This window comes from Coregonus lavaretus, assembly GCF_964263955.1.
Source record: "Coregonus lavaretus genome assembly, chromosome: 4".
In the NCBI taxonomy this organism is placed as follows: Eukaryota; Metazoa; Chordata; class Actinopteri; order Salmoniformes; family Salmonidae; genus Coregonus; species Coregonus lavaretus.
This window is the reverse complement of record NC_139991.1, coordinates 52,635,630-52,650,407: the sequence shown is the minus strand read 5'-3', so window position 1 is coordinate 52,650,407 and position 14,778 is coordinate 52,635,630. Positions and strand designations below refer to the sequence as shown.

Here is a 14,778-nt window from a genome sequence, read left to right as displayed (position 1 = left end):
ATCTTTGGAGGGAGTTGAAAGTCCGTGTTGCCCAGCGACAGCCCCAAAACATCACTGCTCTAGAGGAGATCTGCATGGAGGAATGGGCCAAAATACCAGCAACAGTGTGTGAAAACCTTGTGAAGACTTACAGAAAACGTTTGACCTGTGTCATTGCCAACAAAGGGTATATAACAAAGTATTGAGAAACTTTTGTTATTGACCAAATACTTATTTTCCACCATAATTTGCAAATAAATTCATTAAAAATACTACAATTTGATTTTCTAGAAAAAAAAATCTCAATTTTGTCTGTCATAGTTGACGTGTACCTATGATGAAAATTACAGGCCTCTCTCATCTTTTTAAGTGGGAGAACTTGCACAATTGGTGGCTGACTAAATACTTTTTTTCCCCACTGTATATTACTTCATAAAAAGTGTTGCTCCTTCTACAGTAGTCCCATTTTTCATCCATATGTTCATTCCATGAAAAACCATGTTGCACATGAAATAGAATCAACACAGATGGTACGAGATGTAGCAGATGTAGTCAAACTGCTGTACTACTACTAGAAGCCCCTGACTTAACCATCAATCACTTGTACAGGAGCCAGGCTACTTGACCTACCAACAGCGCAGGTGGGGTCATCAGAAGAGAAAACGCACGGTGGGTTATCCAGAGGTGGGCTTCCTTTGGGCCAATGAATCCTCTCCGTTGAGGACCAGATGATCTCTTTGTTAGTTCCATTGTAATGGGCCACAAGCTGCAAAACATCAAGAAAACATTTATGCAATGTTTACAAACTCGATGGCAGAAATTCCCACGGCCAGATTATACATTCAGAGGACTGAAAATGGAGCATGTTACGTAATCAAAATGAGCCGTTTTTCTCCCACTTCAAATAAAGAGCACACAGCACAGTATTATTCTAATGAGTGCCTGTTTAAATTCACAGTAGCATTAAAGCTGCATATTAAAATAGCTGCTACTCTCGTTCAATGCCTTTTAAACATATAAGCCTATCAGTGAAGAAAGCAAATGTTTGGCATGCTTTTTTGGGGCATGCCCATAATAAATAACTATGTGACTAAAATGTTCAACATTAACATATACTAATATGTATAGCAAGACAGGGTATTGTTGACTTAACAGAACTGGCACTTTTCAGACAAATTAGCCGTTTGGAAAAGGTTGTCTGAGAAACAGTGGCCTTTCAGCTCTAGCAATGGGAGGTTTATTGTTTGATGCGATGGCATGTCTCAGCCCAGTCAATAGCTTCCCTTGTCACAGAAGGGCATTGTGAAACATGACTTCCATGTCTCTAACCAGCCGCTGGAGAATGTCAATTTAGCCTGCCTCCCTAGTGGAGGGCCAGACAGGCATGTTGGGTTGGGTCCTCCCTGCTAGCCAGTCCGTGAAGGGGAAGGGCAGCCCCACTCAGAGGGACGTAAAAACACTGCAGGTTGTAACAGTTTGTTGAGGAGCAGGAGGACCACTCAACTCAACCAGTTATCAATGGATTTACTAGTTGCTGGTTTCTATAGAACCGTGTCTTTCTAATCAGCTATTTATTCACATCGGGAAGTTTTGGTTAGGTTAGTGGACTCTGATCGATCAGTAACATTTTTGTCCTCCAGAGAGCAACTCTGGAACAGTTCAGATAGTCATGGAAGTGTCTGTAGCGCACAAGACAAGATAAACCAATATCTCCATCTGAATTTGAGGGACATTTTAGGTTTTTACACATCTTATCATTAAAATAGTACTGTACTCCAGAATCTCCCAAACAGTAATAGCCCTTAGCCTTTGCATGATGTTGAACATTTGCTTTTAATTACATTGATGGCATATTGGCAATTCACAAGCAAAGCATTGGGTTTTCAGCTCCACATAATTCACTATGCGGAGAGGAATTTCTAGGGAAATTCTTGTTACGGTAATTACAGCAACTGGAACATCTGGAACGGATTAGACTGGTCCCCAGAAAGAACTGCTCTCACTCATTACTATTATTTATTGTCACTGAGTTTACTACTGAAATATAAAATATAAAAATCATAAAGTGCAAATATTGATCTTTTGACAACATATCTTTTTGTTTAGAAATATAAATGTATATGGAAATGTTGGCTAGAGCCATAAACAATAACTATAAACAAGATGCTTTAAAATAATATGCATCCCTCATCACCTCTGTGGGATATTGTAAAAGCAGGAATTTGAAAATGAACACTGTTATTGAAAGTTCACATAGGAAAACACATATTGATAATGCCAAATGTTTACTTGGAGAACTCGTAATGATTATCTTGTTATTCACACTCAAAACTAACCTAAAGGGACCTTTGTCATAGTGATCATATGGCCACTCATCAAAGCATATTTGCATGACATCATTACATGCAGCTCAAATCTCATGGTGCCAAAGTGATCAGTCTATCTGAGCCAATCACTGTTCAGAGCCATGAGATGCAGTGCAGACCACAATTGAAACAGTATAAAATAATGATGCACTGTCTACCACTATGTTAAATTAGCAACAAATGTATTGTGTAATGTTTATAAACTATTGGTCCTTGTTGGAATAGTTATAAGAAAAAATGTAATGCCTGTAAAGTTAACTTGCCAGCAAAACAAAGCCTGAAAACAAAATAGCAAGTTGTGTCTTTCTGTGAGTGGCTTCTAAAATAGCTTTAGATGTCTTGCTTAAATTGATCTACCTGCAGAAGTATCACTTACCCCATACTCTCCAGATTCCTGGTTTGTCATTGCCCAGAGGTTGAAATCAGTGTTTCTGGCATTGTTTTTGTCTGTGGTCACAAGTCCTGTAACCCCTTAAAACACAGAAAACCTTCACATTTAGACATTTCATATCAGTCATAATGCAACAATGGGTATAACAAATGCAACTCTTTCTTTCCCAATTGACACCAAATAGATGAATGCAAAGTCAACTAAAAACAGCACCATGATCAACTCATAATATTCACCCCAGAATCGCAGGTTTTGCATCCTCTGTGTGATGTTGATTCCATCGTTCTGGGAGCCCCCCTCAGCGAGCGTCTCCTCCAAAGCCTTAGCATACATCACAAAGCCATCATAGAAGCAGCCAGCGATGAAATCCATCTGAAAGGAATGGAATGGAGGTCTATACATAAGCCAGCAAGAGAGTAGTCTTCATGATCTTCAGTAACACATGCAGCTTTTGTGTGTCCGACAGCACCCTGAACAGCTTCTACCCCCAAGCCATAAGACTACTAAATAGTTAACCAAATAGCTACCTGGCCTATCTGCATTGACCCTTTTTGCATTTGACTCATCACATATGTTGATGCTACTGCTTATTATCTATCCTGTTGCCTAGTCACTTTACCCCTACCTATATGTACATATCTACCTCAATTACCTCGTACCCCTGCACATCGACTCAGTACTGGTACCCCATGTATATAATAAAGTTATTGTTACTCATTGTGTATTTATTTCTCATGTTATTATTTTTCTATTATTTCTCATTTTCTCTCTATGCATTGTTGGGAAGGGCCCGTAAGTAAGCATTTAATCTGTTGTTTACGAAGCATGTGACAAATAACATTTGATTGATTTACTGATTTCGTTGACTATTTGCCTGGAATTCTACCTTGACATACTATAGGCATGGGTCTATGGCTGTCTCTATTTACTTGAAGTCGGAAGTTTACATACACCTTAGCCAAATACATTTAAACTCAGTTCTTCACAATTCCTGACATTTAATCGTAGTAAACATTCCCTGTTTTAGGTCAGTTAGGATCACCACTTTATTTTAAGAATGTGAAATGTCAGAATAATGGTAGAGAGAATGATTTATTTCAGCATTCAATTATTTCATCACATTCCCAGTGGTTCAGAAGTTTACATACACTCAATTAGTATTTGGTAGCATTGCCTTTAAATTGTTTAACTTGGGTCAAACGTTTCGGGTAGCCTTCCACAATAAATTGGGTGAATTTTGACCCATTCCTCCTGACAGAGCTGGTGTAACTGAGTCAGGTTTGTAGGCCTCCTCCTTGTTTTTTCGCTTTGTCATTATGGGGTATTGTGTGTAGATTGGTGAGGAAAAGTAAAAAAAAAAATCAATTTTAGAATAAGGCTGTAATGTAACAAAATGTGGAAAAAGTAAAGGGGTCTGAATACTTTCCGAAGGCACTGTAAATTATCTATTTTATGACAGTGCCTAAAATGCTTTAATGTAATACCGATGCTACTCTGATCTCTCTCGGCTCCTTTGAAATATATATATTTTTTAAACACAGTGTAAAAGCCTTTCAACAAATAACCTTTGTGGCTCTGATGCTGAGATGTGGCATGATTTCAAAGAACTTACCAAAGAGGGTTCAATGTTCACATCAAAGTCCTTCTGAGCTCTAATGTGGAGCTCATCTTGAAACTGTTTGTACTCTGGATTATCAGGTTCCCTGTATGTTATTATCAACACAGACTGGGAGAAAGAGAGACAACAATGAAAAAGTAGAGCATTACTGCGGAATTACACAGGGGCGTCATTTCAACCTCAGTCAATTTGCATCGTTCTGGTGGCTGGCGACGGAAAATAACTACCACAATATAGCCGGATTTACTCAAATATAGTTTCCTGTCAACAAAGGCATATGTATCATCTCTAGGAACTATATTTACCGGACGTAAAGTGAAATGTGTCCCTCGCTATCAAATAAACATCTGAATCCAACTTTTGTCCGAACAGCGCAATACTCCTGTTGAGTTAGACAGCAGGCTAACATTAGACCACACACTTCACGCGAGACCTCCTACCACTGTCTACATAGCAGGAATATGGTACTTTCTTGACAAAAGTTGGATTCATACGTTTATTTGATAGCGAGGGACACATTTCACTTTACGTCTGGTAAATAGAGTTCCTAGAAATTATACATATATCTTTGTTGACAGGAAAGTGTTTTTTGGTGTAGTCGGCTACATTGTGGTAGGGTTATTTTCCATCGCAACCCACCAAAACGATTCACAACTCTGGTAGTCCAACTAATACACAGACTCTCGATGTTGTGTCCCAAAGCTATACATTCTACAAACACGTCACACAATAATTAGCTGCTACGCACTAGCTCAGCACCTGGATTAAAACTCTAGTTTCATGTCAAGTCAAACAGCAGTTACCTCGCCAAAGCCATCTACTACAGCCATCGTTACCTCCGCACTGTTTTAAAAACAGTTGCGCTGTTCCCTGCAGCTGCGCTCTCCATAAAGCCAGCCATACAAACAGCCTTCCCTCCCGCTCCATGCATCTGCATGGTCCTAAAATCATAAACTAATACCTCTAAACTGCATTTGCCTTTTAATTGGGATTGGAATGATTTTAGTAGCCTATTTTAAATTGTTGGTGTTGAACTGCCATACCCAATTGACGCGCCTGGAATTACACCCAGAGCATCATAAACATGTACCAACTACCGTATGACAGATTCATGATGGTATGCAGAGTGATTTCCTACTGGGTGGAAATGTCAGTGATAAACATAACATTTGAAGTGTATTGTAAACAGCAGAAGTAGGATTAATGATGAACAGATGTCTCCTCTTTTATAATCTAAACGGTCTAATTAAAAGTCCATTATGAGTAAACAGCAACAACATTATTTATAGTGAAGAATACACAATCTGCTGTATCCAAATGCACTTAACCTTATGGACATTTCTTGAAGAGAAGGCAAAAACTTAGAAGAGCAGCTGTGGTAACTCTGTATATTGTTTATGTTATCCCTAATTGCTATTACACCACAGTTGTGACTTGGATGCACATTGTTTGTTTGATTATGTCTGCCAAAGACTCAATATACACTGCCATTCAAAAGTTTAGGGTCACTTAGAAATGTCCTTGTTTTCCATGAAAACATACATGAAATTAGTTTGAATAGGACATATAGCAAAATACATAGGAAATGTAGTCATTGACAAGGTTAGAAATAATGAAATAATAATTGTGTCCTTCAAACTTTGCTTTCTTCAAATAATCCTCAATTTGCAGCAATAACAGCCTTGTAGACCTTTGGCATTCTAGTTGTCAATTTGTTGAGGTAATCTGAAGAGATTTCACCCCATGCTTCCTGAAGCACCTTCCACAAGTTGGATTGGCTTGATGGGCACTTCTTACGGTCAAGCTGCTCCCACAACAGTTCAATAGGGTTGAGATCCGGTGACTGTGCTGGCCACTCCATTATAGACAGAATACCAGCTGACTGCTTCTTCCCTAAATAGTTATTTCATAGTTTGGAGCTGTGCTTTGGGTCATTGTCCTATTGTAGGAGGAAATTGGCTCCAATCAAGCGCCGTCCACAAGGTATGGCATGGCGTTGCAAAATGGAGTGAAAGCCTTCCTTCTTCAAGATCCCTTTTACCGTGTACAAATCTCCCACTTTACCACCACCATGCATCTCACAAATGTTCTTCTTTTTGATCTGAACACCTCAAACTTCGATTTGTCTGTCCATAACACTTTTTTCCTCTGTCCAGTGTCTGTGTTATTTTGCCCATCTTAATCTTTTCTTTTTATTGGCCAGTCTGAGATATGGCTTTTTCTTTGCAACTCTGCCTAGAAGGTCAGCATCCCGGAGTCGCCTCTTCACTGTTGACGTTGAGACTGGTGTTTTGCGGGTACTATTTAATGAAGCTGCCAGTTGAGGACCTGTGAGGCGTCTGTTTCTCAAACTATACACTCTAATGTATTTGTCCTCTTGCTCAGTTGTGCACCGGGGCCTCCCACTCCTCTTTCTATTCTGGTTAGAGCCAGTTTGCGCTGTTCTGTGAAGGGAGTAGTACACAGCGTTGTACGAGATCTTCAGTTTCTTGGCAATTTCTCGCATGGACTAGCCTTAATTTCTCAGATTAAGAATAGACTGACGAATTTCAGAAGAAAGTTATTTGTTTCTGGCCATTTTGAGCCTGTAATCAAACCCACAATTGCTGATGCTCCAGATACTCAACTAGTCTCAAGAAGGCCAGTTTTATTGCTTCTTTAATCAGCACAACAGTTTTCAGCTGTGCTAACATAATTGCAAAAGTGTTTTCTAATGTTCAATTAGCCTTTTTAAATGATAAACTTGGATTAGCAAACACAACATACCATTGGAACACAGGACTGATGGTTGCTGATAATGGGCCTCTGTACACCTATGTAGATATTCCATTAAAAATCAGCCGTTTCCAGCTACAATAGCCATTTACAACATTAACAATATCAACACTGTATTTCTGATCAATTTGATGTTATTTTAATGGACAAAAAAAATGATTTTCTTTTGAAAACAAGGACATTCCTAAGTGACCCCAAACTTTTAAACGGTAGTGTCTGTAAAGCAGTTATTTAACTGCTGCTCTTTAATTATTTGTTACTTTTATTTCTTATTTTTTTTAGGTTATTCTTTCTTAAAACTGCATTGTTCGTTAAGGGCTTGTAAGTAAGCATTTCACTGTAAGGTCTACACCTGTTGTATTCGGCACATGTGACAAATAAAAATTGATTTGATTTGATATGGTCATTACTTGAGTTTTGATTTGCAGTGTGCCTTGATATACTGATATAAGCTTAATCCTGCTGAATGGCTCGACACAGTAATGTTCTATGTGCAGCATATTGCCATAAAACATGTTACTGCTTGAAGTCAAATAAAAATGTATAATCAGCAAAAGCAAAAAAAACTTACTAATTAAGATGACTCAGTAAAGTCAATAAGCCTAACCTGTCTTATCAATCCAAAGCCATTTGTAGCACCTTTCATTTGGAGTTCAATGCCGGAATCCACATTTCCAATTCTAAGTAGGTGACTACAGTAACTGCAGCGCAGTCTGTGACATTTAACGACCAAATTGGAAGAGGAGCATCTGTACCCCCACTCACTTATTTCTCGACACATTAATATGCATAACTAAGTGGCTTTCAGCTGAAAATAAACGCTCTCCTTTATTAACTCCATCCAATAATTAAAGTCTGAGCAGAGACGGGGAGGAGGCAGGGAGTAAATTATGACCTTTCTACAGATTATTGCCTGCCTGAGTCAGAACCATGATGAAGTTTGCTTAGGTATCACGTTGATCAGAGAAGCACGCTCCTCTTTAGACTTAACATAAACACTTTAACCATCTGCATGTTGCAATTTCCGTTTGCAATTTGTGGGACCGCTCATTGTTATTATAAGCAAAGGTCAGTTCTGACTTGAATGCAGTGAGTTAGCCTGGTTTAGGGGAGGTTTTGGGGTTGGAGGAAAAGGATGTGATGTAGCGTTGTAGGCCTACTGTAGAGGGCAGGGCTGGGTTAGCTCGTTAACTGTTAAGTTATGGATCAGTGAACCAAAATTGTTCCAAGCTGGTTGTCAATGGCTGGTGACAAACAAGTCTGGTAAACATCTCTACCTCTGAAGAACAAAAATATACATTGTACCTCATGCAATTTGTATTTGTTTACTGTTAATAAACATTTAAAATGTTTTAAGATAAAACTTTACAGTAATTCACGTAGGCTACATGTTGGTCAACCTCAGTCAACTTGGTGAACTTTGTGTTCCCTTTGATACAGGTTCAGTTGGAAAAGAGGGATGCGAAAGTATTCTGTTGATGGACAGGCCGGAGATAAACCCATGAAGGAGAGGATTTGAATAGAATTTCCTCAGTGAGAGACATCCATTTCACATGTCAAATGGCAGTTTCAGACTCGTAATCCTGTCTGGTTCCAATTACCGAAGGGGGGAAAAAACGGACAGTTCACCAGTTGACAGAGTATTTGGACACAATTACTCAAAAAGGATTCTGCAATAAATTAAATTAATCAAACGTAATGAATGAAATAGAGGGAATATTTCTCTGTCATCATCCCTGTCTGTCTGCCTGCCTGCATGTCGGTCTGTCAGTGCAATGTACCTTGAACACCTTTATGGGATCAATCCAGAGGCTGTCATTGTTCAGCCAGGGTTTGCGCTCCGTTAGGCTTTCAGCAAACACGTCCAGATAGAAGATGGCGTAGTTCTCAGGGTCTGGGATCTCACTCTGGAAAAGCTTCATGATATTCAGAAACGTGTCCAGAGGCCCGCAGATATACACAACTGTAGGGAAGACAAAAAAGCACAACACAAAGGTTACTTATAACTGTTTATGTGAATTATGGTTGTATTTCCTATAACTGCTTTAGCTATCAAACCTCGCCATTTTGTGAATTGCTCCTACTATCATTGGTCGACTAGATGTATATATGAACCAAATGAGGTATGAAGGAAATCAATCCAAATCAGTAACTTGTGGGGAATGCTGTTATGAGGAATCAGGTGTAGGTACGCCTACTGAAGTTGCACAGTCATGTGTGTGCTATTTAGGGGGTGTGCATGTGTGTTTACAGTGTGTAAAGCTGTCCGTGCTGTAAGCCTGCCTACATAATACCCTCCCATTCTGTTTTCATGCAGTCTGCTCCATAGACAGCATGCCTGTAGGCATTATTTCCATTCGCTGCATATGTCAGAGTGACTGCTGCCAGCTCTAAGGCAGTCCTCCCAGTTAGCAGACATTTCCTCAAAGTCGGCACAGACCGCCTCTCAGACCCCAACTCTCATCTCTTCCAACATAGCTCACAAGGAGCCATGCCAAGTAGTCCTGCTGTCTCCTGGACATCGTCCAAAGCAAATGTACAAAAAGGCAGGGGAAAAGTCAACCTGTGTTGTAGAAATCATAAGGATCTGCCTGGGCTTAATTTATTACAAAGCACATCAAATTGTTTGGTACATTTTGTTTCACTTAGCGGCAGACTCAAAGATAGCAAACAACCCACCTCACCTGAATTTTCCATTTCTAGGACAAGGCTGCATTAGCTCCCATGACTCACACAACATCTACATGCAGAGAGAAACTTAATGCTGCACTGACTATAAAATGCATCCCATAATATGTTCATAATCAAGCGCCTGAGTATCCTAGCCTATATAATGAATACATTCAATTTGTATTTTTTCCAGGTGTGACGCTTGAAAGAAGACCAATAAAACAGTCTCTGCAAAATTGCATGTTTAGAAACTACCGTCAACTTTACAGTGTTTTGTGTAATGTGTATCTTACTTTATTACAGTATAATACAAATATGACAGAGATCATTTTAGAGATAATTATCTTCTAGACCATTGTGTTACCATGGTCTAATCTGTTAGAAGGGCTTTAACAACTCTCATTTGTCGCATGTCTTCGTTCTCTTCCAGGAAGTTGTACACAACTTCCATAAACAAGTCGATCTATGATAGACAGAAACGAGCCAGTCACACAATACGGATGTGATGCATGCTGAGAGTTTTTTTATATACAGTACCAGTCAAAAGTTTGGACACACCTACTCATTCAAGGGTTTTTCTTTATTTTTACTATTTTCTACATTGTAGAATAATAGTGGACATCAAAACTATGAAATAACACATATGGAATCACTTAGTAACCAAAAAAGTATTAAACAAATGAAAATATATTTTTATTTCAGATTCTTCAAATAGCCACCCTTTGCCTTGATGACAGCTTTGCACACTCTTGGCATTCTCTCAACCAGCTTCACCTGAAATGCATTTCCAACAGTCTTGAAGGAGTTCCCACATATGCTGAGCACTTGTTGGCTGCTTTTCCTTCACTCTGCCATCCGACTCATCCCAAACATTTACATTTTACATTTAAGTCATTTAGCAGAAGCTCTTATCCAGAGCGACTTACAGTTAGTGCATACATTACTTTTTTTTTATTTCTTTTTTTTCATATCCCCCAAACCATCTCAATTGGGTGGAGGCCAGGTCATCTGATGCAGCACTCCATCACTCTCCTTCTTGGTAAAATAGCCCTTACACAGCCTGGAGGTGTGTTGGGTCATTGTCCTGTTGAAAAACAAATGATAGTCCCACTAAGCCCAAACCAGATGGGATGGCGTGTCGCTGCAGAATGCTCTGGTAGACATGCTGGTTAAGTGTGCCTTGAATTCGAAATAAATCACAGACAATGTCACCAGCAAAGCATCTCCACACCATAACACCTCCTCCTCCATGCTTTACGGTGGGAACTACACATGCGGAGATCATCCGTTCACCCACACCATATCTCACAAAGACACGGTGGTTGGAACCAAAAATCTCCAATTTGGACTCCAGACCAAAGGACACATTTCCACCAGTCTAATGTCCATTGCTCGTGTTTCTTGGCCCAAGCAGGTCTCTTATTATTATTGGTGTCCTTTAGTAGTGGTTTCTTTGCAGCAATTTGACCATGAAGGCCTGATTCACACAGTACAATCTGAACAGTTGATGTTGAGATGTGTCTGTGACTTGAACTCTGTGAAGCATTTATTTGGGCTGCAATTTCTGAGGCTGGTAAATCTAATGAACTTATCCACTGTAGCAGAGGTAACTCTGGGTCTTCCATTCCTGTGGCGGTTCTCATGAGAGCCAGTTTCATCATAGCACTTTATGGTTTTGCGACTGCACTTGAAGAAACATTCAAAGTTCTTGACATTTTCCGTATTGACTGACCTTCATGTCTTAAAGTAATGATGGACTGTCGTTTCTCTTTGCTTATTTGAGCTGTTCTTGCCATAATATGGACTTGGTCTTTTACCAAATAGGGCTATCTTCTGTATACCCCAACCCCACACCTTGTCACAACACAACTGATTGGCTCAAACGCATTAAGAAGGAAAGAAATTCCACAAATTAACTTTTAAGAAGGCACACCTGTTAATCAAAATGCATTCCAGGTGACTACCTCATGAAGCTGGTTGAGAGAATGCCAAGAGTGTGCAAAGCTGTCATCGAGGCAAAGGGTGGCTATTTGAAGAATCTCAAATATAAAATATATTTTGATTTGTTTAACACTTTTCTGGATACTACATGATTCCATACGTGTTATTTCATAGTTTTGATGTCTTCACTATTATTCTACAATGTAAAAATAAAGAAAAACCCTTGAATGAGTAGGTGTGTCCAAACTTTTGACTGGTAGAGCACAGGTATTATTTGACAGGAAACTCACTTTGTGTGATTTCAGTGAGGGGCCTATATAGTACCTGTGCTCCATTATGTTGGCAACCCTGTTAGCACTCATGTAGTCTGCAACAAACATTCACATATGTACCTCCACAAAAGAAAAAAACACAGCTTGATGTATTCTTCCTTTCAGCCATTTGGCATTTCCTTCCTGTGTATGTGTGCTTTTAGTGGTCTGAAAATTAACAAGGTGTGAGCTTTTCCAGAGGTAACCTGGTGGGATTTTATAAAACATTATTGGCCTCATATTCAGTCTGGTTGTTTAGGTTTGTCAATTTCAGGCAGTTAAATGTTTTTTGGGGAGATATTACATGTTTCTACCATTGCTCTTTTTTCATGAACAAATCTGATAGGAAGCTAATAATTAGACTTCAAAAGGTTTTCCTATCAGATTCAGAACACAAAATCAGAGGGACTGTGTTGGAGTGCATCAATTTACAATACAAATCTGTACCTGACAACAACTGGCTTAAAAACAATCAACACTCAACACTAAACAGTATTGTCAAGACGTCGACCAAAATGAGAGACCACTCAGTTGAGGTAAAGGTTGACAATCCAGGGGTTATATGTTGGTGATCTCATAGGGATAAATGTGAATGGAATGTCAAGCCAGAACTCCAAGCTTGGACAAGCCCTGACAAAACCATTAGCTTCCGTGACCCCAACCTCACCATGGCGGGCCCATAATTCAGCTAAGAGGTTTGGCAGCTTTCAAAATGCCATTTCCTGATATAACACTAGTTAAGTACCATATGCAGTGTTTATTGCACTATTTGTTAATCTTACTGCTGGAAAAGTTTTTTAAAGTGCTTTAAAAGCAAATAAACCCAGTAATTTACATGCATCACTCATTGACAACACAGTCGTATCTGTATTCTGTGCTATGCTGGTTAATGCAGAGTCACTCTAGTCTATAATGTTCTGATCCACTGATTTCTAATCAGTACCCTGACAAGAACTATGGATGAAAACAGTGAGCCAAGAGTATCATTTTGTAGTTATAGTAACGTTTTAGAGTTATTGAGAAAACCAAAGGCCAGTATCTTCCCAGATGATGTGAAAGAGTTCAGTGCCTTTACTTTTTCCAGATGCACCTTAACCAACACACAGCATCAGATGTTTCCTACAAACAGAACAGTTCTGGGCCAAAGCACACATCAATATCACTTGCCAGCTTCAGAACATTGATCATAGTTTTTAGCAGTATTTGCATTTCGCTGTTGGACTTTCAACACTCCAATTCCCCTCTACTGGTATAGATATTTTGATATTGCAGTATAACACTATGGTCCAAGGTGATTGTTTAGCTGATGCAACTATGTCAGTAGAATTTATCGTTAACATCATTCCATTATGTTATTGATATGCAGCATCCAATTTTGATGGATTCTGAGTTACCAAATAATATGAAGAGTTTGAAAGCAACAAATTCCTAAAATACTTAGTCTGAATTTATAACAACAAAAAGCATTGATGCCACTTAATTGTGTTGATAAGGGTAAACAACAAAGAAGTCTAGCTGCATAAGGCAACTGTGAGCTGCCTGTTCCTGACGTGAGAAATGATTAACAGAGAGAAAACGCTCACAAATAACTGGTAGCAAACAAATTACCCAAATTCAACCTTAGACCTGTCAACACAACGGGTCATTTGCCACATCAAACAATAAATCAGAGTACATGTTGTAGTAAGACAGAGGTCTAATGGGTCTCTACAGACAAAATCTCTCTACATCACTATCAATAATATATTAAAATGTATCTCTGAAGTCAGAAAAAATGATAATGTAGAGTGATGTGTGTGTGATGACTTGGTAGAGTCTCTGTTTATATGCTTTCTCAGCCCATTACAAGTAGTGAGGATTAATTAACAATTCCTAAAATTGTTTTGGGGTTAATCAAATGAAAATTATACAGTTGTAATAACATCATACAGTGGGGATTACCATGAAACTGTTAAAACAGCTGTGTGTCAATACAATTTGACACTAGGTAAACAATCAACACTAATTGTGTAATGATAAGCATTTATTTTTAATTGTTTTGAAATAAGCAATAGGCTACATCATGTACATAACGGTGAAGTGTAAATAGAATGAGCTGGAATACAAGCTGCTGTGAGTCAACACGCCCTGATATTGGAAATTAACATTGGGCCATTATAGGCTAATTAATTAACAATAATAATGCCTTAGCCTTATTACAGGTAAAACTGAATATTTACAAGAATTATTCAAGTTTCATAATCTCTCTCTCTCACACACACAAACACACTTTCAGTGATTACGCAGGTGGTTCACAGCAATAAACGGTGGTCTGGTAAGACACACACTGGGCATAGAAGTGCATTCTTTACTGTCTTCATTTCTCCCTTTTTGTTTACAAAGCTCTTCTGCACAAGCTTTCAACACATCTCACTTCTCTGTTAAAGTACAAAAATACGGGCCACCAAACCCGCTGACAGGGTTGGTTAACTCTTGAGGTCCTTCGTGTCTCTACCAACCTAGGTAAATCAGCCTTTAGTTTTAATGCCCCCCATCGTTGGAATAATTTACAAACCTCATTATATCTTGAATCCCTGGTGCCAATATGGAAGTTTAAAACACTGATGAGGGATGAATGCAGTGAGGTTTCCAAGTGTTTTGGATGATTGTGGGGGTTTATTTGTGTTGTTGAGATGTGGTGTGTCTATATGCTGTATCTTTGTAGTTTCTTTTTTACTGTTTACTGAT

At 38.9% G+C, this 14,778-nt stretch overlaps 1 protein-coding gene across 1 annotated transcript in view; it reads right to left on the bottom strand.

The window, feature by feature from the left end:
- LOC311128667 (atrial natriuretic peptide receptor 2-like) overlaps positions 1–14,778 on the bottom strand; it is a 52,704-nt gene that overhangs the window by 36,203 nt on the left and 1,723 nt on the right. Inside the window, exons 2-6 of the mRNA XM_084160863.1 lie at positions 8,911–9,092; positions 4,349–4,462; positions 2,973–3,108; positions 2,722–2,816; positions 610–745 (exon numbers count right to left, since the gene is read on the bottom strand). Of these exons, the coding sequence (XP_084016989.1) occupies positions 610–745; positions 2,722–2,816; positions 2,973–3,108; positions 4,349–4,462; positions 8,911–9,092 (663 nt within the window). The remainder of the gene's footprint in view (positions 1–609; positions 746–2,721; positions 2,817–2,972; positions 3,109–4,348; positions 4,463–8,910; positions 9,093–14,778) is intronic.